The sequence below is a fragment of the Monodelphis domestica genome, chromosome 2 (genome assembly GCF_027887165.1).
Source record: "Monodelphis domestica isolate mMonDom1 chromosome 2, mMonDom1.pri, whole genome shotgun sequence".
Lineage (NCBI taxonomy): Eukaryota > Metazoa > Chordata > Mammalia > Didelphimorphia > Didelphidae > Monodelphis > Monodelphis domestica.
The window spans coordinates 343,703,620-343,728,922 of NC_077228.1; the positions used below are offsets into that span (position 1 = coordinate 343,703,620).

Below are 25,303 nucleotides of genomic sequence, written 5' to 3' on the forward strand. Positions count from 1 at the left end.
AACAAAACTCACTTTTTGCAGATGATATAATAATTGAGTCAACTAAAAAAACTAACAACCTTCAGCAAAGTTGTAGATATGAAATAAACCCATACAAATCATCAGCATTTCTGTACGCTACCAACAAAAAATCTAGCAGGAAGAAATAGACAATCAATTTGAACCCAATTACAAAACACTTTCCACAGGTATAAAGGTGGATCTGACTAAACAAAGAAATATGATTAGTATAATGAATAAGATATAATAAAATAATACAATATAATAAAAAAATTTCAGTTATTTCAAGTCATGTACAACACTTCATGGTCCTATTTGGGATTTTCTTGACAAAGATATTGAAGTGGTTTGCCATTTCAAACTCCTCCAGTTCATTTTACAGATAAAGGAACTGAGGCACACAGGTAAGTGATTTGCCCGGGATCATATGGCTAGTAAGTTATCTGAGGCCAGATTTGAACTCAGGAAGCTAAATTTTCCTGATTCCAGGCCCTGTGCTCTATTTATGCCATCTAGCTGCCCCTAATAAAAATGGTAATACTTTTAAATTAATTGACTTATTCATTGCCATTCCATGCTACCTAAGAATTACTTTAGAGCTAGAAAAAAGGCCAAAAATATCAAGGGATCAAATGAAAAAAAGGAAGGCATGGGATGGCATGGCAGTACCAGATCCAAAACTATAATCATCGAAACAATTTAGATCTGGGTTTAAGAAAAAGAACAATTGGTCATTGGAACAAATTAAGTATACAACATACAGAAGCAAATTAACACAATAATCTGGAGTTTGATAAACCCAAAGAGGTCAGATAATGGCATAATCGCACCATTTTACAAAAACTGATGTGAAAATTGGGAAAACAATCTAGCAAAAACTAGACATAGATCAATACCTCTCACCACATTCCATGCTAAATTCAAAATGGATACATGAAATGTTCTAGAATAAGCAAATTGGTCAAGCAGACAAGAAATTAGATCAGATTTTGAATGGGGAAGAGCTCACACCAGTCTATGACCTAGAAAAAGGTTCACAGGAAGTGAAATGATTATTTTGATTATAAAAAATTAAAGTTTTTTTGCACAAACAAAATCGATGTAGATAAAAATCTTAAGAAAAGCAGGAAACTGGGGAGGGGGGAAAATCTATATTTATAGCAAATTACTCTGTCAGTTTGAATTTCTAAAATAAATACATCGAACCGAGTCAAATCTAAAACAACAAATGGCCAAACATGTGAATAAGCAGTTTTTAGAAGAAATAAAAACGCTAAGTAGCTATATGAAAAAATGCTCAAAATCACAGAGAAATACAAATTTAGCTGAGGTTTATTGTTTCACATCTAAATTGAGTAAAATGACAAATGCCAGAGGAGATGTGGAAAAACAGGTACACTAATGCACTGTTAGTAGAAGTGTTAAAGCAATTAGGGCTCTACCATAAAAATCTAAGAAAAAGGAAAAAGATTCATACAAAAATATTTATAGTAAGAGGACGCCCATTAAACTGGAGAGCAGATAAACAAATTATGGTATAGCAATGTGATCTATACACATAGCCGTGTGTGCATGTGTGTGTGTGTGTGTATATATATATATATACACATATATATATATGCATATACATTTTAATAATATCATACATATAATATGTAATCCTATTATGCCATAAAAGAAACAAAGTGGATGGTTTCAAAAATAACCTGGGAAGATATGTTTGAACTGATAAAAACTAAAATGAGCAGAACCAAGAGAACAATCTATATAAGTAAAACTGCAAGGTAATCAGATGCGACAGATTTAATAACTGATCAAAATAATGGTCTACTAATGTTCCAAAGGACTCATGATGAAAAAGCCATCTGCCACCTTCAGACAAAGAAATGATGCACTAAAGAGTTCAGTTTCTCCTTTCTTTTACTTTTCTCTCCTCCTGCCCTCCCCCACTTTCCTGACTATGACTTCTTATCTGTAATGGGTTTTGTTTTTCTTGCCTTCTCATGGGGTGAGGGAGGGAACAAAGAATTTGGAGCAAAAAATAATACTAATACTAAAATCACTTTGTTTTAAAAGTAAATAAGAATCACCCACTTACTGCAACTTGATCATAGTGAAGGATGGGGGTGGGGGGGGATATTGATGGAATCTTTTTGTCCAGATTTAAAATTTTTGTTTCAATATTCATTAGTGATATTTCTTTTTCTTTGCTTCATAATTCCTTGGTTTAGGACTCTATTTGTCTGGTAAATAATGTGATAATTAAAATGTTTCCAGAGAATTCTCCTCCTTCAGAGCCAGCCTTCTCTCCTGGTCCTCCCACAGAGCAACCTCCTCAGTCCTCCTTCAGAGCCACCTCGCTCAGAGCAAAACCTCCTCCCTCTCTCCTCAGACCCCGCTATCTTTAAGAAAACCATCTAACTCCCCTCCCCTCAGTTCTCACATCTACCAATCACTGTCCATGTCTCCCCAGTGCCAATGGTGGCTCTAGCTTAACCCAGGACCGCCCAGAGGTCTGTTTCCTTTGCACATGTCTGTTGTAGGTCATATTCTCAAATAATTAAATCTTGATCTATGGCTACAGCCCTTCCTAAATCCTGTTAGACTGAGTAGGGTGGAGATTGTAAATTCCAAGACCTGGTTCTGTCATTCCAAGTATCTCTATTGTATCAATTCTAAAATCAATCATGACTCAAAGAACTTCCTGTTCTATGCTTAAGCATAGGTCAAAGCCCTTTCCATTGTTTAGCAAAAGGTTTCTGTCCTAAAGTAGTCGTAAGTAGGGAGGAGAAGGATCCTCCCATGCCAAGGAGTTTCATATTCTAATAGAGTTCTTACTATCAGTAGGAAATTTTTTCCAAGTATGAAATTTCCCTAATGGTGAAATTTCCAACATTCATAAGTCTAAGAAATTGTAAGGTTTACAATAACAAGTGCTTAATTAAAACTTTCATTCACTCACTTATTTTTTTTTAAGACTAGGTGTCTACAAAATAATATGGAAAGATGTTTTAGATGGCACATGTAAAATCTTTATCAGGTTGCCTACCATCTGGGGGGAAGGGGGGAAAGAAGATGAAAATTTAGAACTCAAAAAATAATTTTTTAATGAATGTTAAAAATGGTTTTTACATGTAATTAGAGAAAAATTATTTAAAAAAAATAAGAACTACCCACTCAAAAATATTTTAATGGAAAAATATTTAAAATACATTATCAATTTCCCTGAATTATAAAACTATAAAGAATTTGACTCCAGATTAAGAGCCTTACTAGACTAAACTCTGTGGGAATTAAGACTCTCAGTGTTCTTATCTTTCATTATTCCTTTACAGTACCTAACAAAGTTGGCTGATGTTATATTAATTCCCATAATGATGATGATGATACCTTTATGAGCTATTGTTATATGTAGGCTATTTCTTCTCACATTATAGACTCACTATTGGAATCTATCTAGTGCTACTTTATTGAGCATTTCACTTTATAATTTACTAATAAAAGTATTCGTTAGTCAGCATAGGGCAGTGCAGAACGCTAGATTTGGTTGCAGAAAAATCTGGATCCAATTCCCAATTCTTGACACATACTGGCAGCTTCATGGATCAATAAGCAACTTTCTCTAAGGCACTAAGTTGCAGAGGTATTGACTAGTAGTCTACACATCCTCATCCAGGAATTCTCTGAATCAGTGAAATTCTTTACACGTCCAGTTCCTAAGTCTTAGCCTCCCTATTTCTAAGGCATTGTCAATGCTTTCTTCAGAGAAACAAAGAAAAAAATTTCTTTGTTCATGATGTGATTTTTTTAAAACCCAAATTATTCATTACTAAAAAAAATTGCACTGTACCAAATCCTCAGAAGTTCACTGTAATAGCATCTAGCCAGTTTTTAAAATTGAAAAAATCATGTTTTCAAAATCTGATCTCAAACAATTCCTAGCTGTGTGACCCCAGGGGGCAAGTCACTCAACCCACATCACCTAAACCGTGCCACTCTTCTGTCTTAGAATTGATACTAAAAAAGGTTTAACCCCCAGCCCCAAAAACTTAAGGTCTTTTGATCCACAGACCAAACACTCCTCAGCAATTCCCCTCCCTCTCCCTCCCTCCCTCCCTCTCTCCCTCCCTCCCTCCCTCCCTCTCCCTCTCTCCCTCCCTCTCTCTCTCTTTCTCTCTCCTTCTCTTTACCCATTTTCCCTCAGTTTCCACCATTTTCCCTCAGTTTCCAATCTCCTTCTCAGGTGCCCACCCACAAATATATTTCTTTGTGGCTGCAGGCTATGCAAGTACAAAACATATTTTTTACCAATCATCCAAACCAGACTAACCAATTTTAATCCTATATCCATTACAAGAAACCATTTCTACAACATAGTTCATAGTCACCCGGCATGTCTCTGGATCCTTTGGGAAAACAAGTTCTTAACTTTGCAAACTAGGCTGTAACACTATTAAACATCTCTATCAGAAGAAAGTACTTTTGCCAATGACACCTTAAAATGGCTAATCAGAAAAACAGAGAAATGACAAACCATACCCTAGAGATTTTTGAGTTGAATGTGAGGAAACTCCACCATCTTCTCTTTGGTTAAGAAAATCAAGTTTTCAATATACTTACCTGGAGAACCTGGTCCACTGAGAAGAAATGCATGTGGTTGTGAATCAGAAGAACAGCAAGGATCTGTCTGCTGGAAGCTAGTTTCTAAATGTCTTCTCTTCTGCATACGTTTATATTCTTGTTTTATGTTGTACAGAATTTGTTCTAAAATAAAATATTTTACAAGGTTAAAAAATTAGCAAGAAAGCACACACAAAAATATTTTGTTTAGGTTTCTAATATATCAGTTAGATCTCAATATCATTATCCTAAACATACTTTTAACAAAGATACTTTCCAAATTATTGACAATCTGTTTAAGAGTATTAGCTAGCAACATACATAACAAATACTCTGTAAATAGTATATTGATACTTCCAAAATCTCTAACCACAAAACAATCTTGAATAATTTTAAATAATTTGTAACTTCTCTGGGCCTCAGTCTCCTCCCTCTGAAAAATTGGAACCTGACTAAATGACACCATGGGCAGAGTATTGGACCAAGTCAAGAAGACCGGAGTTCACAGCCATCCTCAGATACGTACTGAGCTGCGTGACCCTGGGCAAATCACTTAGCCTCAGTTTCCTCATCCTAAAATGAGGATAACAAGGTCAAACTATTTTCATAGTAACAGTAATATGTTAAAAGTTTCTAATGTTACAGAGCTATTACCCACATAAACAGAAGTTCTTTGGAGAATCTTCAAGTGTAAAGGGGGCCTGAGATAAAGAAGTTTGAGAACCACTAGTTTAGAGCATCAGAAGGAGAGGTCAAGAAATGTTACTTTTAGTCTAAGCTCTGCCTTTAACTAGTTGTGTGACTTTGTGCAAGCCATTTCACTTTCTTGGGCACCTCATGCTAAATATCAGTGCTAAAAAGATTTCTTCAGATCCCAAAATAATTCTAAATAATAATCTCTGTTAAAGCATTTTAACATACAACATTCCTGAAATCAGTCTTACGCAAAACAAATTTATATTAAGAATTATTCACACTGAAATCAAAACTCACCCTCCCCCTGCCCCCCAAATCTTCCCTCTTCCTATCCTCTTTTATTTCTTTTTAGGAAACCACTTATGCTTCCTATCAAACGTGGGAGTCATCCTCAACTCTTCATTCTTCCTCAATTCTCTACCCCCATAGCCAATCAGTTCCCAAATCTGCCTTCATCTCTCCAACTCACACAGCCACTCTCCTAATTAGCATCCCATTCCTCCTTCAACTCCATCCAAATTATCCATTTATATTTCCTATAAATCAAAGGTCCGACCACCATTTTGGTTCAAAATTATTTAATAGAACCCCTAAGGCCTCCAGAATTAAAAACCAAACAAAAACTCCTCAGCTTGCTGTTTAACATCAAAATCTTGATCCATTCTATCTCTCCTGCCTTATTCACATTACTCTCCCTTTATAGAAAATGTTCTAAACAAACTGGACTACTTACTATTTCCCAAATTTAGTGTTTGATCTGCATCTCTGTGAATACATTTTCTCCTGACTAGCACTTCCTTCCAGGCATAATGTGGTTGTATCTCCAAATGAAAAGCCATTCCTAATCTTCCCACTAAAGAGGTTCTTAATATGGAATCTATAAGTTCATTTTTTAAAAATATTTTGGAACCAGTGATACATTTGGTTTCCTTGGTAATCTTATGTCATATTTTATGGATTTGAAAATATCCTTTAGTCTAAAAAAAAGCATTTAAATTCCTTGAGCCTGGAACTGTTGGGGTCATTATATCCCCCATACACAGTACCCTCGCTGATGCTCAATGAAAACCTGTTTAATTAAATGACTTTGAATTCATCTCATGGACATGCACAATTCAAATTAATGAAAAATTTATCAATCTAGAAACCAGCATGTTCACAGTCCTTGTTACTTTTAGGTTACCAGAAAGCAATTTCTTTATAGTAGTCTCCTCTTTCATTTGTTTCACAAAACCAAATTTATCTGGTCCTAAAGCAAGACTTCAAAGGCAAAGAAATACTACACTGCAAAATAAATTTATGGTTTTGTTCTGGTGTCCAATAACACCAATTCTGCTAATCAATTCAAACATTAAAAAAAGAGATTCCCAGATATGTACATCATCTAATGCTCAAAGAAAAACATCATCAAGAGCTCCTGAAAAGCTCTTATTTGTACTGCTTCTTCAGTTATACTTTGAAATGTTCTAGTGCAGGAATTATGTGATTTATATATAATCAGTCCAAATAAGCCCTGTAGCAACAAAAAACCCAGAAGTAACATCACTGAATTCCTTTTTTTAGGTTTTCCTCCTTTCTGAGATAATACAATATAGTAATGACATACTAATCTTCAGAGAATCATTTTTAGATTCTTAACATTCAGCAAAGTTTAAGTTATTATCCACAGCTTATGCTTCTAAAGGCAATTAGAATGTCATGTTTGATTTGTCTCTATACCTAATTTAAAATATACAACAATATTTTGCATGTTAGTAACACAGTAGTTTTTACCTTTTGTTTACAGCTAGTTAGATCACTTTCAAATAAATCAGTAATTACTTCATAATGTCCAAGGGAAATACCAAAATTACTAATATTACTAGTAGATATTGTGTTTAGCCACACTCAGGAAAAAGAAAAAGGTCAAAGCTTTCTTTGATGTTATTTGTGTATTTCAATTCTAATCCTAAAACTTTCAGGCTAAGCCCACAAAAACAGACTGAATTTCTAGTGATAATTATAAACAAATCACAAGTTAGCAAATCACCACAAACATATAAATTATATAATAACCCTGTCAGTTCTCCTGTCAAATTACGCAATTCAGTTTAAGATAAATACATCCAAGGTATCCTAATTAGTTAAGTGAGGAACAATATTTGACCAACAAAAATTTTTTGCATTTACTGCTAAGACACATTAATATTTTTACTTCTAGTCTTAGAAGATCATATTTAATATTCCTGGCAGATCTATTAACTAGTACTATTTCTTACCAACTTGACTTATCAAACTATCTGCATCAGCTTCCTTATCTGAAAACTGGAGTTAAAAACATCTACTTTCCAGGATTGTTAGAAGGATAAAATAAACATGTAAAACTTTGAAAACCTTAAAGCTCTATATAAAATGCACTTTTCATCATCATTATCAAACAAGGTTTTAGATTCTAGGTTAATCAGTTTGTAAAATAAATAAGCACCTTCAATTTATGTTTCATTCTCTCCTCCTATCAAGTTTGTTTTAAAGCAAAAAGAATTCCTTAGAACACTGCAGTTGATGTTATTAAACTAATGAATGAGAAAGGAAAAAGTATAATGACTTTTCAGAACAAAAAATATTGAGTTGGTCTGACAAAAGAATGTGAAGTCAGTGGTACCTCAAACAACTATAAAACATGATCAAAAAAAGCAGCTAAGAAAATAACCAGGTCCCCATATTTCTTCTGTCAAAACTATTTTTTACCTTCTTTTACTCATTCTTTTTCTCCCTTTTGCCCCATATGTTGTCTTCTTCCTGTCACTAAAAAGTCTCCTACATTTGGAAAATCCAACTGAATCATTCTATGAAAAAATAAGTACAGGAAGAAAAATGCTCTCTCTTCCTTGTACTGCTCCCCAAAACAATTATCTAGTTCTGTTCTCTAAAACCTCTTTGCTAATAACCAATCTATTTGTTTTAGATCTCTTCCTTCTTATACTCCTTCCAATTTCAGATATTTTACAATTTATGATTGATACCTGATTTTCTCTTGAGCAAAGGTTTCAATTTTTTTGGTCTCTACTCTTTTTTAAAATATTAAAGACCCCCTGCCCTGCAAGAGCAAAATTTTGTGTATGTAAGTGGGTTATATCAATAGAAATTTATACCTAATTGAAATCTAAACTTAAAATTAAAAATTACATGCTAAAAGATTTTTATGAAAGTTTCCAAAACAAAAAAAAAAACTTTAACAGTAGCATTGTTTTACATATTTTTGTAAATCTCTTTTATGTCTGGTTTAACAGACAGCTAGATTCTCATATCTGCTTCTGTATGCCATCTGTTACAATGTTATTTTAGTTGAAGCATATGAAGAAAATCTAGCCTGACATATGCAGTTGGAGAGTGGAGTAATATTTTTAATTACATCTTAGTATTATGAAAATAATAGTCTTGCCCTCAGAGACCCTTTAAAAAGGTCTCAGGGAACATCACTCTTAGAAATACAAGGGTCATATTTTGGGAACCACAGCTCAAGTTAACACTTGCCACCTGCTATTCTCTATAGTGCTGACCTCTCATTCCTACTCATATCATACCATGTGTCAGGAGGAATGTGCAAGACCCTCCTAAGTTCACTCTATATTAACCATCATCTTATATATATATATATTTTTTTGTCTTAACCTTTGGACTGCTCCCTTCAAAGAATTCAGCATACCATGTCCATAAATCTTCCTAACCCAACCTTCATTCTCAAGACTTCATTTTTCATGGGCCATAAATCCCTAATATCCCTTTTTCAACATGATTGTGGCCAAACTCCTGGGCAGTAATACTTTTACATCTATTGCATCCAAACTATCTTACCTCCAATGTCTTAAGCCCTTAAAATTCTTCTCATTCATTCATATTCTTCCAGCTTTCCTCACTACCTCAACCCTTTAAAAATCCATTTTTTACATCTTCATTTCAAACCTCTAGCACTCTAAAGTAGCTAATATTATTTTCTAAAAAACCCTAACCTTCCATCTTAGAATAAATACTAAGTATTGGTTCCAAGGCAAAAGAGTGGTAAGGGCTAGAGAATCGGGGTTAATTGACTTGCCCAGGGTCACACAGCTACAAAAAGTATCTAAGGTCATCCTCCTGTTTCTAGGCTTGGGGCCTCTCTATCCACTGATCCACCCCAAGATGTTCCAGTTAATATCTTTTTACTTTAAATGGGATTTCTTTTCCTCCTGAATCTTGTTATTAATAAGAAAAATAGTGATTTCTACAAATTTCATATTCTGTGAGGTTTTTTTGTTGATACCTTATCCACATTGCTTTTATCACCATTAAAGTTTATGAGAAATGATCCAACTATTTTTTTAAAGACTTCAAATCACAAATAAGAGAAATGTAAACTAAAGTCCATCTTACCTCATGCCCAGAAAAACTGGCAAAAAAAAAAAGGAAACTAAACAGAGGAAATGGAGGAAGATAGTATACTAGAGCTGGCAGAATCTTGAATGTATTTAAAAAATTCTATGTTACAATTAAAAACTAAACAACTGTACAAAAAGGTGGGTGAATTGTTCATACTGATACTATTAGGCATATTTCCCAAGAATTTTAATGCCAAAGGATAAGCCATATGTAAACAAAGTAAATCATAGAAGCACTCTCATAGCAAAAAATGTAAAATATAAACAAAATGGATGTCCACTAATTATAGAGAATGAAAATCTTTCATATCTTTACTTTAACCTCTTGCACTCTCAAGTACTAATTAAATTTTTTTTCAATGAAATTTCTCTAAACAAATTGTGGTATATGAGTGTAAGAAATGAAAAGGAATCAAGTAAAAACATATGACATATACACAACCATAACAATGTAAACTAATACTAAAAAGTAACAGAACTCTGAACTATAATGAATAATTTCAGTCCTAGAATTTGATATTGAAATTATCAATTTTTTAATAGAAATATAAACTATTGATATGAAATGGCTAGTTAGCTTTTTAAAAGTGCTTTTCTTTATAAGGAAGAGTTTCACCTGGAAAGAGGGAACTAAGGAGGAATGAATGTCGTATCAAAAAATGAGGAAATCAATTTTTTAAAATATCACCTTGGGGACAGCTAGCTAGGTAGCACAGTAAATAGTGCCAGGCCTAGAGTCAGGAGGACCTGGGATCAAATACGTATGTCCTAAGCCATTCCTAGTTGTGTGACCCTGGGCAAGTCACTTAATCTCAACTGCCCAGCCCTTAGCACTCTTCTGCCTTGAAACCTTTACCCTGTGTATTGATTCTAAGACAGAAAGTGGGGGATGGGGGTGGGGGTGGGAGGAGGGAGGAAAAGAGATATCATTTTGATACAAAATAAGGTTTACCTAAATGTATATATATTGCCCACTTTTGGGGAAGGGAGAGGAAATGGGACTTGACACATTGGGACTGAAGTCTTGGGTTTGAAAATCACATAATCCTTACATTACAGTTCTCTAGCAGGCAAGTTTCAAAATCTTTCAATGAGAATGAGAGTGTGTGTTTACTATCACTAGCCTTTTTCATTCCAAATCATCCCTTTACAACTTAAGTCTTTACACTGTTATATAAAAAGACTCCTGATTCCCACAAGGTGATGCATTCACTCTTCCACCCAAAACAAACAAACAAACAAACAAATAAATCTTTACCTTTCTTTCCAAAACAAACTACCCATTTAATCTTTCAACTACAATCAAGGAATAGATAGATAATAAACCTATCACTTTACTGGTATAAGGAACTGACAGATGATGAAACTCCTACCAATGCAAGCTAGCAACCATCTTCCAAGGCATGGTAGAAATTTCAGGTCAATTCCACAAAGAAAAAGAAACTATAAATATAAATGACCCTAATAATTATAGGTCACTTACCTTACACCTTAGTTTCAAGTATAAAATGAATGGCCCCATCCAGTTCTGTCTATAGAATCATACAGACACCCTAGAGCAAGCATTTCACCGCTCCTAAAATATAGACCCAATTTACTACTAAACAAAAAATGAATCTGCTGCAGGTTGTTTCCATGAAGAAGATAGCTTATAATGAGTTCTATTCTGTTGTAAAAACTAGGTTTTTAAGGAAAGCCCTATAAAGTGCACAGTTACAATCCTAAATTCTACGAACCCAAACATCCAACGCCAAACAAATATGTACATTTATATCAGTACAGGAAAAACTAAAAAACTTTTAATGAGAAAGCTCTCCGATATGGTTTTTTAAGCAAATGTGACTCAAACTTTAAATACAATGTTCCTGATTCAGAAAGCAACAGATGTTGCTGAACAAATTATTCAAGATAAGGCTTAAATATGTAATGGGAGATATCACTACCTACCTATTCTCAAGACTGAATAGAGAATTTAATTTAATAAAATTCTAAAAACTTTATATAATTCAGCCTAAACATCATTCACACAGATCACCTAAGCAAGAACTTGAGTAATCCTTCAAGACTGTTAAGGATTAAATATTTGGAAAGTGTTTAGCATATTGTCTTGCACACAGTAAACAGTATATAAGTGTTAGATATTATTACTTGGTACCTATGATTTCTTAAAACTTATGATAAAAAGAATTTATGACATTCCCTTAGATTGTAATCTGTAAGCAAAAGGTGTTAAATATTATATATAACCTTTAAAAATACAAATGTGTAAATTAACATGCCATCAATTACAATAAATAATTGTCCTATACTAATATGTTATATCCTAAAAACCAAAAATTAATCAGAAAGCAACAATCCAAACTGAACATGATTTCTGTAATGAATGTTATATCCTAAAAACCAAAAATTAATCAGAAAGCAACAATCCAAACTGAACATGATTTCTGTAATGAATTTTACTTCAAGTTCAGCTTAAAATTACTAACATCTTGTACATATTTCAGAAATTGGAGTCATGAAATATTTCTAACAAATCTCCACATATATACTAATGGAACAAGCATTGGGAAATCATTAAGAAAATGTGCGTGTGTGTATGCACCAATAATATTTTTTTTAATTTATGAAGATTTGTTTCTCCTAGATTTATAAATTTTTAAAAAACCATGCCACATCAGGATTGTTTCAATCTAATTTCCAAGGACTCTACCAGGAAATGACTGAGCTAGTCATCTATCCCATTCTTCTATTCACCTGGATGGCCCTGTAACTGGTAAACACAACATGAAAATAATGTGATACCTCTTCTGTTAGTTAGAAGTTATTATGAATCATGTAACCATGATAAAATATTCTAAATAAAATTTTTGAAAAGAAAAAGGGAATAGTAAGGTATTAGTATATTCAATAATTGCATAGGAATAAAATATTTTTGCTTATTATTTTCAATCTCCCTTTTTTTTATGAAAGCAGCCTTTAAAGATTTTTTGAAAAATCACTGGCAAGTCAATTCCATTGAAGTACTTAAAGGGTTAAAAAAGAACACAGTACATATAATGTCAACAAAGTCAAAGATGAAGCTGATGAGTAAATTGAAAAACTAAAAAGAATATCCTAAGAATAGATGAAGCATATTTTCCTGATGGCAGAGGGAGGGGTTAATCAGAACATGTGAGAATCAGACAAGGTCTCTCCACATTTTTTCTTAATTGTTTTTGTCACAAGGGGAGGATTCAGGGTCAGGAAAAAAAATGGTTGAAATGACACAATGATGGGAGATAGAGCATACTGTAAGCATTAAGATAGGCTAGAGCATATGCTGAGAGTAGAGGGGAATAACATATAAAAGATTACAAATATAGGAAGGGACATGAAGTCATATCAAGAGCATTTTATTAGATATTAGAGATTATTCTAAGTGCTAAGTGCAAAAAATAGTTCCTGATCTCTAAGAGTTAAAATCTAGCCAGAGTGACAATAGGAAAGAAACTGTACAAATTAAAGATACACAGGAAAATTTGACAATAATCTCAGAGAAAGCACTATTTAAGGAGGAGTAGGAAAAGCTTCTTATAGAAAGTGTGACTTTAGCTAGCCAAGATTTAAAAAGAAACCAAGTGGCAGAAATGAGGAGGGAAAAGAATTCCTGGCAGGGGTGATAGTGAAAATACCCACATTTTGAGAAAGTGTGCTAAGATATTGGCCAGGTAGGTAGACAATATCACTGGGTCACAGAGTACTGGGGATGGGTGGGCAGAGTATATAGTGTAATTAGACTGGAAAGGCATGAAGGATACAAATTATGGAGGTCTTTAAAAGGAGGTGATAAGGAAATCAATGGAATTTATTGAGTACAAGATGGGTGACTTAGCCAGGCTTATGCTTTAAGAAGATCAATCTGACTAGAGAGCAGACTGGAGTAGGGAAAGATGAAGCAAACAGAATCAATAAAGAGCCAAAGGGACAGATACCCAAGGCTAGTGTATGACATGGATTAAGAATTTATGGGAGCAGCTGGGTGGCTCAGTGGATTGAGAGCCAGGCCTAGAAGTGGGAGGTCCTAGGTTCAAATCTGACCTCAGACACTCCCTAGCTGTGTGACTCTGGGCAAGTCACTTAATCCCCATTGCCTAGCCCTTACACTCTTCTGCCTTGAAACCAATACCCAGTATTGATTCCAAGAAGGAAAGTTAGGGTTTTAAAATAAAAAACAATAAATGAAAGAAATATGTAAAAAAGAATTTCTAACCCAAACAGGAGTTTATATTTGATCCCAGAAATACTAGGGAATCACTGGAGTATGAATGAGAGGAGAAAATCAGAGGCAGGAAGATGAATTAGAAGGCTATACTGCAATAGTCCGGCAATAGTAACTGGACTGAACTCAAGTTGTTAATTGTGAAAGGAAAGAGGAAGTTGAGATGTTATTATGAAAATAGTAACAAGATTTGGGAAATGATATAAAGGGTGATGGTAAGGGGTTGAGCTTGAGATTATTAATCTTTTATAAAAAAGCATTGGAAACGGTTGATATAAAATCTCAAATCTAAAATAGATTCCCCAATTCTAACTGGTTAACAAACCCCAACCATGAGTAAGAATCACTTTTCCGCTTTCAAGATTTAACCAGCATACCCATTCCAAAGCTGTTACAGACTGCCAACAAAAAATGCTAACTATAACAAAGTAGACAAATATCCACTAAGATAATTAATGTTAAACTGGCAAGTTAATTTGCCAAAGCTAGGAAAATATTTCAAAAATGATTTATTAAAGAACCTGGACCTTAATTTTACAAACAAAATAATAGTTAATAACTTTCCAGAGTATTGGTTTTTTTTTTTTAACTAGTTGTACAAATGAACAAACTTCCAGACAAACAAACCTCAAAATTCACCAACTTTGTCTATGGACTTATCATTAACAACCCTGCTCTACTAATGAAAATAAGGGTCTGATTCTAAGAATACTTTTAAATAAATTACTTCCCTATTCTTTAAAAATATTTTAATGTTTTTATACACCTGTATTTCCCCCAATAACTACAAAGAAAATTTTAAGTAAAACCAACCAAAATGACCACATCTGACAATATATGCAAACATTCTATACCCACAGTTCATATCTCCTTTGGAAACAATCCCAATCTTTGTCTAGACCTTTAAAAGCCCATAGGCAAGGCTAATATAAAAATGTGAACTACCATAATTAACTCATTTAAAACAAAGCCAATCTTACATACTACTTACCTTAAACTTTTCTTGCTTGATTTATGCCAACACGTAAACAAGATTATAAATATTCACAAATTTGGGGAACACAAATACTCACCACTCAATATAATGGCTCAAAGGCAAATATGGGACCACCACATTTATTTGCCAAATACTGTGGTATTCTATTTTTTTAATTCTTTTGAATTTAAAAAATGCATTTTTTGCAGTTATGACCCAACAAGCAAAGTATAAAGGAGAGAAAAATGGAGAGAAAGAGACACATAGGCAGACAGAGACAAAGACAGACAGATCTAGATGTGGGCAAATTACTACCTAAGAATTAGGTTCTAGTCCAAGTTCAAACAATTAGGACATGTAAGAAAATTAGGACTCTGGCTTGGTTTGCCATCCCTTACCTGATACCTCAAATTTCTTAATCTCTTTAAAAAAATGGACATGGGGGTATGTTAAGAACGAAAACAGCATGTGAGCAGCACAAGAGAGGGAGGACCAGATCTGGAGTCAGGAAGACCTGAGTAAGAATCTGGACCCAGACACTTACTATCAGTGTCACTCTGGGCAAGTCTCTTAACCCTATTTGCCTTTGAGAAGTCATCTGTAAAATGAACTGTAAAATAGAGAGGGAAATAGCAAACCATTCCAGTATTTTTGCCAAGAAAACCCCAAATGGGTATCATATACAGTCAAGCAACCGAAATACCTAAATAAGAAACACACACATCTGTTGTATATACATATACATATTCATAAAACACATTGACTACTTCAAGAGCTCTCAGCACATCCAATTTACCATTTGTACCTAAGAGCCCAGATCAAGAGAAAGTCTTTTAGAAAAGATCAAGCGATGTTTAATTTTAGAAATTTCAGATACCAGAAAACCTGGTTATTTTAAAAGGATATTAACTGTTAAAAAATATGTACATAAATCTTATTTTAAAATATTTCTTCATAGTTTTTGTTAAGGAAGTGTTTGACTTAAGTATTTATCAAGTACCCACTTGGCCAGATACTGTGCAAGGTGCTGGGGATATAAATCCCCAGCTGCTGCTTTCCATGAACTTCTACTCTACTGGAACCTCAAAAAGGAATATAAGTTTCTGAAATTTTAAGCTATGTTGAGCAAACATCAAATTGGTTTCCAGAGTTGTTAATGTGTATCCACATTTATCCCCATCTTTCTGAAAGGCTTAACATTTTAAAGGATACTTTTTCAAGCACCTTAGAGAAAGGTTACTGTGTCTAGTAGAACTGCTCAATTACAACCACATATTATCTCCATGTTGCTATAAAGAAGATGGAGTTGTCTGCTTCAGTGGAGCCAAACTCAAATAGAAATAAGTGCCACTAAACCATATAATAATGAGAATCCTGTATAAAGTCTTAGAAAATTATATTATTAACATTACCTGTTTCATTGTATTTTTATTTATTTTGTTAAATACTTTCCAATATGGTACTCAAGATTAAGATCTGTGTTTGCCATTCTAGTCTATACCAAAGCTTAAAAGCAGTTTACAGTTACAATCACCTTTAAAACCAACTTGTAAAATTGAGAAGTAATACAAGTTACAAGTTAGATACAATAAGCAGTCATTTACCTAGTACCTCAATGAGGTCAAACTTAGGAAATGAAATTATTACATGTAAATGTGCCTCAATTACTCTAAAGAAAAAAACACAAAAACACTCAACCATTGTAATTACAAAGGCCCAAGAAGTAAAAAAACTACTTGGCAAAAATGGTAAACTACAAGTGTGGAATATTGCCAAGTACTGTCAGACTTAACTGATGTTTTGGTGAATTTTGCTCAACTGTTTCTCCCCTCCTCCCCCTTTATTCTTTATTCCAAGAGATGTCTAGATTCTGAATAGGGAAAAAGGGAAGAGAGGTATATCTGTAGACTAATATAAAAACAAGATACCAATAAATAAAAAGGTCTGATGAAAAGTAGACTCAAACTTAAAATGACTTTTCCAAGGTGATAGTCAAGTGACTGAATTAAGATTGAAACCCATGATTCTAAATCTAATGTTCTTTTCTTTCCTCTTAAACTCTTATCTTCCATCTTGGAAAAGGGTGGATGATTGGACTTGAGTGACTTGCCCAAGATCACACAGCTAGGATGTCTCCTGATAACCAAAGTCTGGTGCTCTATCAACTGTGCCACCTCGCTGCTCCTCCAATGTTCTTTCTATTGTTCCTCTTTCTCTTATAGTCCAACAACTGACCTACTTCAATTTACCCAGACGTTTAGACTGTAGACAACTTGATTATTGGAAATAACACATGACACCTTATTGAGCAATTTACAATATTTTCAAAACTCTTTTCGAGCAAAGCCAGTTATTTTTTTTTTACAATTCAGATGAGGAAACCAGTTGAGAGAAGTTAATGAAACCAAAAATTTGAACCCAAGTCTAAAGACTTCAAGTCCAGGGTTTTTTCTACTGCTCTGAAAATATTCCACTAATCTAAGAAGTGTTCCATAGTTGTACTCTCAAGTTAGAGGTTTCATTATTTTTTAAGCCTCAGACAAATGCGAGTTCAAGGAGCCTACTCAGAACATTACCAAATATAAAAAAGCTCTAAATTTCCTTATATTTTCTAACAAAAAAGAAATCCAAAAACACTTCAAAAGTAGCAGGATACACATTTTTCTTTTCCTAAAAGTTCAAATTCCAATGTTTCCATACCATACAACTACATTTCATACCTCTTTCCCCAAACCCTGTAATTTTGAGCTGAGGGGAAAAGGCTTTCTCTATCTATAGTCATTAGAGAAAGCATGGAAACCTGCATCAACATGTACACATAACAAATGACTAAGTTATTAGTGGCACAAATACTTGTTTCTACCTCAACTCTGCTTTAATTTAGTCCTTAGAAATAGGACAAGTACTAAAGAGAGCCGTTAACTCACTGACAGCACAAATCTAAGAGGTTACTAGACCTGCTAATTTAGTCATATGATTCATCCCTTTAAGTTACTAGGAATTTTCTTGTCTTTTTTAAAAAAACTTACTTTCTCTCTTAGAATCAATACTAAGTATTGGTTCCAAGGAAGGAGACTGGTAAGAGCTAGGCAACTGGGGTCATCTGACTTGCCCAAGGGTTGGAAGTGTCCCAGACCAAATTTGAATCCAGGACCTCCCATCTCCAGACAGGCTTGGCGTTCTATTTACTGAGCTTCTATCCACTGTTCCAATATCAAAGGACAAAGATTCACAATGGAACATATTTCAATAAGTAAAGAAAATTAAAGCTAGTGAAAACCATTTTCAAAATAAAAATTAAAAGTATCAAGTCCAAAAGCAGAGATTATTAAGCATACAGATTAGTTTTCAAATACACTGAAAAAGGAAGTGACTTTACAGCTGTCTAAATAACCACAAAATATTAAAACACTTCAGTTCAATATAAATTACATCTGATGTGGGACTCCTTCCTCCTCCAACATATCTCACTAGTTTGCCTAGAACCATTTATACTTCATTTAAGCCAGCTGGTGTCTCAATTTGAAAGCATGCATCAATGTCTGATACACAATCCCAGAGCTATCCCTAAACTGCAATTTCCAATTAGTGGCAAATTTCCAACTGATATAAGTTTTTATAAAAGAATTTTAATTTCAACCAATCCATTTGCTGAACTCCTAAGGAATCTAACACTTAAAACCGGAACAATAGTAACACTAATATCTCTAAGTCTTATTAATAAGACCTTCTTCCTTAGATCTTACATGGCACTATTTTGCAACAAATGCTTTTATGTAATATTGTACATTACAATTATCACTTACTCATTCTAAGTACCATGAGGGTAGGAATTCTTATCTAAACTTTTATCTCTTCAATGTCTAAACACTATGTTCTGCACACTAAGGCTTAATGAATGGTGAATGAATAAAATGTTATATCCACAATTAAGACTCTGAATACTACTAAAGCTAGAAGAACTTCAGAGATCTAGTGGCTTAGTCCAGCACCTTCATTTTAGAGATAAGGAAATTGATACCTAGGATTATTATTTTTTTTTTTGCCCAGGGTCCCTGAGCTAATATTAGGTTGGCAAGGATGGAACTCAAAACTAAGGTCTTCTGATTCTAAGATCCTTCAAGAGTACTCTCTTCTCTTCCACCCCGCAAATCCTAAGTTCTAGTCCTATTTTTGCCAATAACTACAGACCCTCAACAATTTCCTTAAAGGTAAAAGGAGCCTGTTGAACTGAGTTAATCTCCAGGATCCTTTCTAGCTCCAAAGTTACCCAATTCCTGTATGATTCCAAGAGTCTGGTACAATTATTAGGAAAATAAAAATTTTAATGATACCCAAAATAGATTGGCAACCACAGTGATGTACATTCTGATTCTTCACGAGTTCACATGAGGCTTTTTTGGCAAAGATCAGGTCTGCCATTTCCTTCTCCACTTCATTTTACAGATGAGGAAACTGAGGCAAATAGGGTTAAAGTGACCTTCCCAGGGTCACTGAGCTGCTAGTGGGGCTGGATTTGCATTCAGGTCTTCCTGACTCCAGGCCTGATGTTCTATCCGCTGCATCACCTATATACTCCTTTTTATTACACTGTATTTTTTGTTCTAAAAGTTGTACAAGACTCTTGTGTGACCATGAGGAAGTCACTAATTTTCAGTTTAACTTGTAAAGACCAAATGAAAATATGAAAAGTACTTTGCAAACCTCAACTGTAACTTTAAATGTAAACTTTAACATTTCTCAACTGTAACTTTAACATTTTTTATTTTAAAAGTTTTAAAACTATTTCTGTTCTTGGAAATTTTAATGGCAATCCTAAGTGGAAGGTCATTTAAAATACTATATGCCAAGCTCTAGCACTTTATATAGTAGCCTGATATGCTGAAAAGCCAAGAATGGGAATCATACTAAACCCGAGAAGAAAAAAACTATACCACGAGAGCTCTCAAGAGGCTACTGGCAACTCTGATAATAGGTTGTTACTAAGATGAGAATGAATTACTTCTTGAGATATTTCCAGATGGACAAGCTTTAACATATGACCAACTTAACTAAATTCTTTTTGTTCCAAAATTCTGTTAGATTAACGAACCAGTAGGAATGACTCTAGTATTCCTTAATTCTGTGTGTAAAATCCTAGGATAACATCAGAAAAAGTTAACTGAGGAGTAATATGAAAAAAAAATGGTCAGAAAATTAAAAATTAATTTTAGTATTCTAATTTTTCAAGCTGTTATAAGATGGAAACTCTAAATGTATTCTAGTACTTCCTATATCAAAGAAGTGAAAAAAAGAATCGCATCACAATCTGCAGTTATTGTAGGTTCCTTTAATTTTTGCCCTTCTTTAGAGAACTTTTGCTTCTATAGTTGTTTCCATATTGTCTGCTTCCACATTAGACTGTAAGCTCCTAGAGAGTAAGATTCCTTTCTTAAGACTGCACTTTTGCTAGCACTTAAGTTTAATGCCTGGTACATAATAGACATTTTGAATAAATGTTTATTCACTGACTTCTCAACCTAATATTTGACTTCATTTAAAGAGTACTTAGGCACACAAGTATTTCTATGAAATAAAAGGAAACATTGTTTTCTAGACACATAATACATTGTCTTTGTCATTAAACTTAAAAGGGGGCAGCTTTTCAATAGCTGGTGTGCAATACTGATGCTCTCATTATGACAGTAGTGCACAAACATACATTATAGTAGGAAGCTGTTCAAAACCACTGTAACACACAGAATCTTGCTAATGATAAACCTAAAATTAACTCAAGTATAATTTATGAAACTTATGACATCTCAACCCATTCCACTTAAAGATAAACTATTTCAGCTGACTGGTATGTTTTTGTTAATCTGATTAATTTATCACTTTAACAAGAAAAAATCAAAAGCTTAGTTCAAATTTCAGAATATAAGGCAAATTCTGATCAAACTCTTCAGGTAGATGTCAATAAAAACTACTTCAAAAATATTAGGTACTCCTTTATGAAAAGAGTAAGTTGAATCCATATAACTAAATCAACCCAAATTTGTGGACAGATTCTAACACCAGAATAATGAAATAATTCTGAATTAAGCTTGAAGGAAAAGTTTCAGATATATCAGATCAACAGCCCCATATGTTTAATATAATTTGCCTTTACCAAATTTACACTTTGAGGACAAATGCTATCTATATCAATCTTAACTTCCAAATGTTTTCCCTTTGACATTGGGATTTATTGAATTAAGGACAACTATTTTTCAAATGTAACTGCATTTTCAATGAACACTATCTCATTAAAAATGTTAAACTATAAAAAAAAGCATTAAAAAAATTTGGCGGATCATATTCCTTGCTATAAGATTAAAATATCCAATTGACAATCTTTTTGCCAAAAATTGGAGCCATAAATCCAGGATCATTATTTTCCCACAGAAAGCGGTCATAATTCAGGTTAAACATTTTGGAAACATTGCTCAATCAAAACTCATTAATGCTACATTGAAAAGCTCCTTGTGTATGATGAATTAATTTAAAATACTGCACACTAAAAATGGAGGGCTTTTTTGTGGGGTATATTTTGAATCTTCTATGAATTTGAGACTATCTTTAAAATACCTTAAATGCAATCTTAATATGAAAAGGAAAAAAAAGAATTAGGACAATCAGGTAAGAATGGAAGTTACTGCATTCACATCAGGCCTCCCCCAAAGATTTTCTAAATTGGCAATAATTGGATATTTGGTTAATCCATTCTATAAAAGGCTTGGTGACCATCCCTTGAGTCACCAAACCAGTCAGCCAGTAGTAGCAAATGCTTCATCAAAGGCCAATACACAAAACCTTTGCTAGCAAGCTACATACAAAGGATGGAAGCAGATTTACCTCTCAGTCCCACAAAAGCCTATACCGTGATAATGTGTGCCAAGCGAACTGGAGCTTTCAAAGTACACACAAGAAGGGGGCATAGGAACCCGGCACACATAAAGCAGCCAAAAAGCATTCCACCCCACCCCCCACCCTCCGTCACTTTCAGTGGTTTCGAAACCAAACACGAAAATATCCTAAGGCGCTTGGGGTTGATTCCTTTCTTACTCAACACCCAGGGTGCATTCCCCAACACCTTTTGGCCAGATAAGGCTTTTCCTCATCCAAGCCATTAATTACTCAATTTAAGCTAATATTTTACATACAAATATATTCTCCAGAAAAACTTTGGAGTGGTTCAAGGTCTTAAAGTCGGTGTATCTTTCAGTGCCCTCAAAGAGCATTGTCTTTGTTGCTGAACCTACCATATATGAAATAGACTTCGACTCGGCTGAATTGGCGTTTATGTGGGTGATGGATATCAGACCCGCCTAGCTCCCTAGGGTCATCTACCCCCAGCCCACACCCCCACACCACGAAAACCGGCCCAGTCCGAGCAAGAGGTGTTGCCTCAAAGGCTCGGCCGGTCAATCCTGGTCAATAAATCATCGGGGGTGGGGGTTTCCAAAGGTGCCTCTAGCTCCCCCAGGTTGGGGTTAAGAGAACCTATCGAGAGTCGTTTCCACCAGGGTTGTTTCTACTCTTCTTTAACACCTCGATTTCGGTCCCTGGTTCTAAGAAACCAGATCTCCCCCTTCCCACTCCTCCCACGGTTCCCTTAGTCTCTCCCTTCTTACCGCCCCCCCACACACACACACACCCCGCTCTCTAAACGGCCTTTCCTATTGTATCTGCTTCCAGGACGCCAAATTAAAAAAAAAAAAAAAGCCCCCCCCCCCCAACCCACGACCCTTAATATTCTACCATAATTCATGGGACTTTATACAGGCTGAAAGGAAAACAAGACACCCCATCCCCCCATCCCCGCCATCTCTTTCCTCCCGTCGGGCCTCTTCCCCCAGCAGGCCTACAAGTAGAATGGAAGCTCCCTGAGGGCCGGCGTGGTCCCCCAGTCTACACTATGCCCCCGAAGCCCGGCTCGGCACACAGCTGGAACCCAACGTTTGCCGCAAAGGACTGAAGTCGGGGGGAAGGGGGGTTCCCCTCCCCCAGTGAACGAGAGGGGCCCAGGACCCACCTGTAGTGAGGCGAGAGGAAACCTCGCCGAAGGGGGACGGCTCCATCCGGAGGTATTTCTGCGGCGAGGCGGCGGCGGCCGAAAAGGAGGCAGCGGTGGCGGCGGCCGACGACGACGGGGAGGCGGCGGCCGAGGCGGGCGCCGACAATGGCGCACATCGCCGCCGCTTGGGGGACGCCGGGCTCAGCAACGGGTCGAAATCCAGAGTCCTTTTCAAAGTGGCTCCGCACGCCATGACCGGGGCCGGAAGGGAACCAGGCGCGGGCGAGCGGGGGAGGGGAACCGGCGACCCCCAAGGGCCGGACGGCCGAGAGGAGCAGCCGATGCGGACCACGCCGCCGCCGCCTCGGCGGGAGCAGCGGTGGCGGCACGGACCGGCGGTAGGAGGGAGGGGAGGGGGACGGGGGTGACGAGAGCCGGCGGCGTCCGGGGGGGTGTCCCTCTGGGGGCCTGCCTTCCTGACTGCCTGCCTTCCTTCCTGCTCAGCTCCCGCTCTCCCGGGAGCCTCTGACCCGGTCCCCGCCCTGGTTCGAGTCTTTCCGCCTGGTTGAAAGGGGCCCTTCTCTCAGCCTGCCAGTCTCCCTTCGGGCCCTGCGAAGTGTAAAGCCGGGACGCGACTCTCGCCGGGCAGGACCGGGTGCGGTGGGGCTAGGACAAATGCCAGGGGGGATAGCTGGGAGGAGGCGGCAGCGACGTCGGCGGCGGTGGCGGCGACGGCAGTGGCAGCTGAAGGGAAGGCTTGTCTAACCGCTTCCCTTTCCCCCCCGCCCCCCTATATGACTTCTCCCCACCAGCCGCCAGCCCCAATATGGCGTCAATAACAACGCCGCCGATTCAAATCCTGCGGCAACAGAGCGCGTGCGCACGGAGGCGGGTTCCGCGAGTGTCTCCTGGGAAATGTAGTTTTTCTCCGCCAGGGAAAACGGGCGGAAAAGGCAGTTAGGGAGGGGGATCCGGAACTACGAATCCCGCCGTGCCGCGCGTGAGAGCTCAACTTCCGGGATGGAATTTAAATCCCCTGCCTTACTGGATTGATTGTGGAAAAGTGAGGAAGAAAAAGAAAAGGAAAGAGCTGGAAAAGAAAGAGCGAGTTTAGAAGGGGCGTGCAGTTTCTGAAGAGGAAATAATTGGCTTTTGGTAAATGTTTACTTAAATAAAGGAATAGGTGGAGGCTTATTTTTGTATGGAAATACTAAATGCTCTGGTCACTCCGGGCCCTGGGGATCTCAGTCTTTTATAGAAAATTACTGGAGCTGGGAGGGGAGAAAAAAGCCTTTATTGTATCAGACTATAGAGTATTGATCCTTGCACTTGGAAAGTGGGACTATACTAAGAAAATGGAAGATTATGGAAACAACCTGATGACTGCCTTCACCCCCAGCTTCTTTCATCCAAATCCCTTATAAATTCTACAAAACCTTTTGTGAAAGCCAAACTATTGGCATGTGTCTTAAAATACCTTCTGTTTTCCCAGAAGAGTTCAAACAATGTATAAACAAAGTTTTGTTTTTTTTTGGTTTTTTGTTTGTTTGGTTTTTTTTAGCTGAAAATGCTAGATTTCCGTGTTATTTTTATAGGATGTTGATTTTTATTCTTTATGAAAGTTAAATTTATTCCAAATGACTAGTCGTAACCACATCTGTAACAACTATTTGAACAAGTACAGATAGGGAGATAGAGGAAACAAAGACAAAATCCTTTTTCAAAGGTTGTACAGCATTTCAGGAATCATCTAGAGGAATCAAACAGCAAAATCCTTACATATTTAGTTACATTAAGAAAAAAGTTGCATTTTAAATGAACTATCATCATGCCATGGATACTGTCTTCTGAGCAAGACTTATATGTTGAATCAAGTATCTTTTTTTTGAAAATTAAATATTAAAGACCTTAGTTCAAAACATTTTATTATGATGCTTTCTTTTCCTTCATTTTTGTGGCATATAGATAGCAGATCTTATAGTAGTTATAAAGGTTTTACAATTATATTTGCTCTTCACAGTAATTGGTCATGGTTGTCTTTTGCATCACAGGTAGAAATGACAATGAATGAGTAAATAATATATATATGTGTATATGCACACACACACACACATATATATATATGTGTGCATTTACTCTTTGCCAAGTACTGTGAATTAGAAGAACTAATTTGGAGGAGATATTGCATATTGTGAGAGGTGGCCAGGAAAGGTTGTTTTAATTTGGCAAGTCTCAGATTGTGAGTGAAACTAGTAAGAGTTGACAGGTCCTTTCAGAGGTAATGGTAGTTTCAATTTGATTATGGTTCTCAGAGCAAGAAATAG

The 25,303-nt window shown here is 36.0% G+C and overlaps 1 protein-coding gene across 1 annotated transcript in view; it reads right to left on the bottom strand.

The window, feature by feature from the left end:
- AKIRIN2 (akirin 2) overlaps positions 1-23,854 on the bottom strand; it is a 33,577-nt gene extending 9,723 nt beyond the window's left edge. Inside the window, exons 1-2 of the mRNA XM_001366959.5 lie at positions 22,998-23,854; positions 4,621-4,764 (exon numbers count right to left, since the gene is read on the bottom strand). Of these exons, the coding sequence (XP_001366996.1) occupies positions 4,621-4,764; positions 22,998-23,232 (379 nt within the window). The 5' untranslated portion in view covers positions 23,233-23,854. The remainder of the gene's footprint in view (positions 1-4,620; positions 4,765-22,997) is intronic.
- Positions 23,855-25,303: the final 1,449 nt, after the last annotated feature.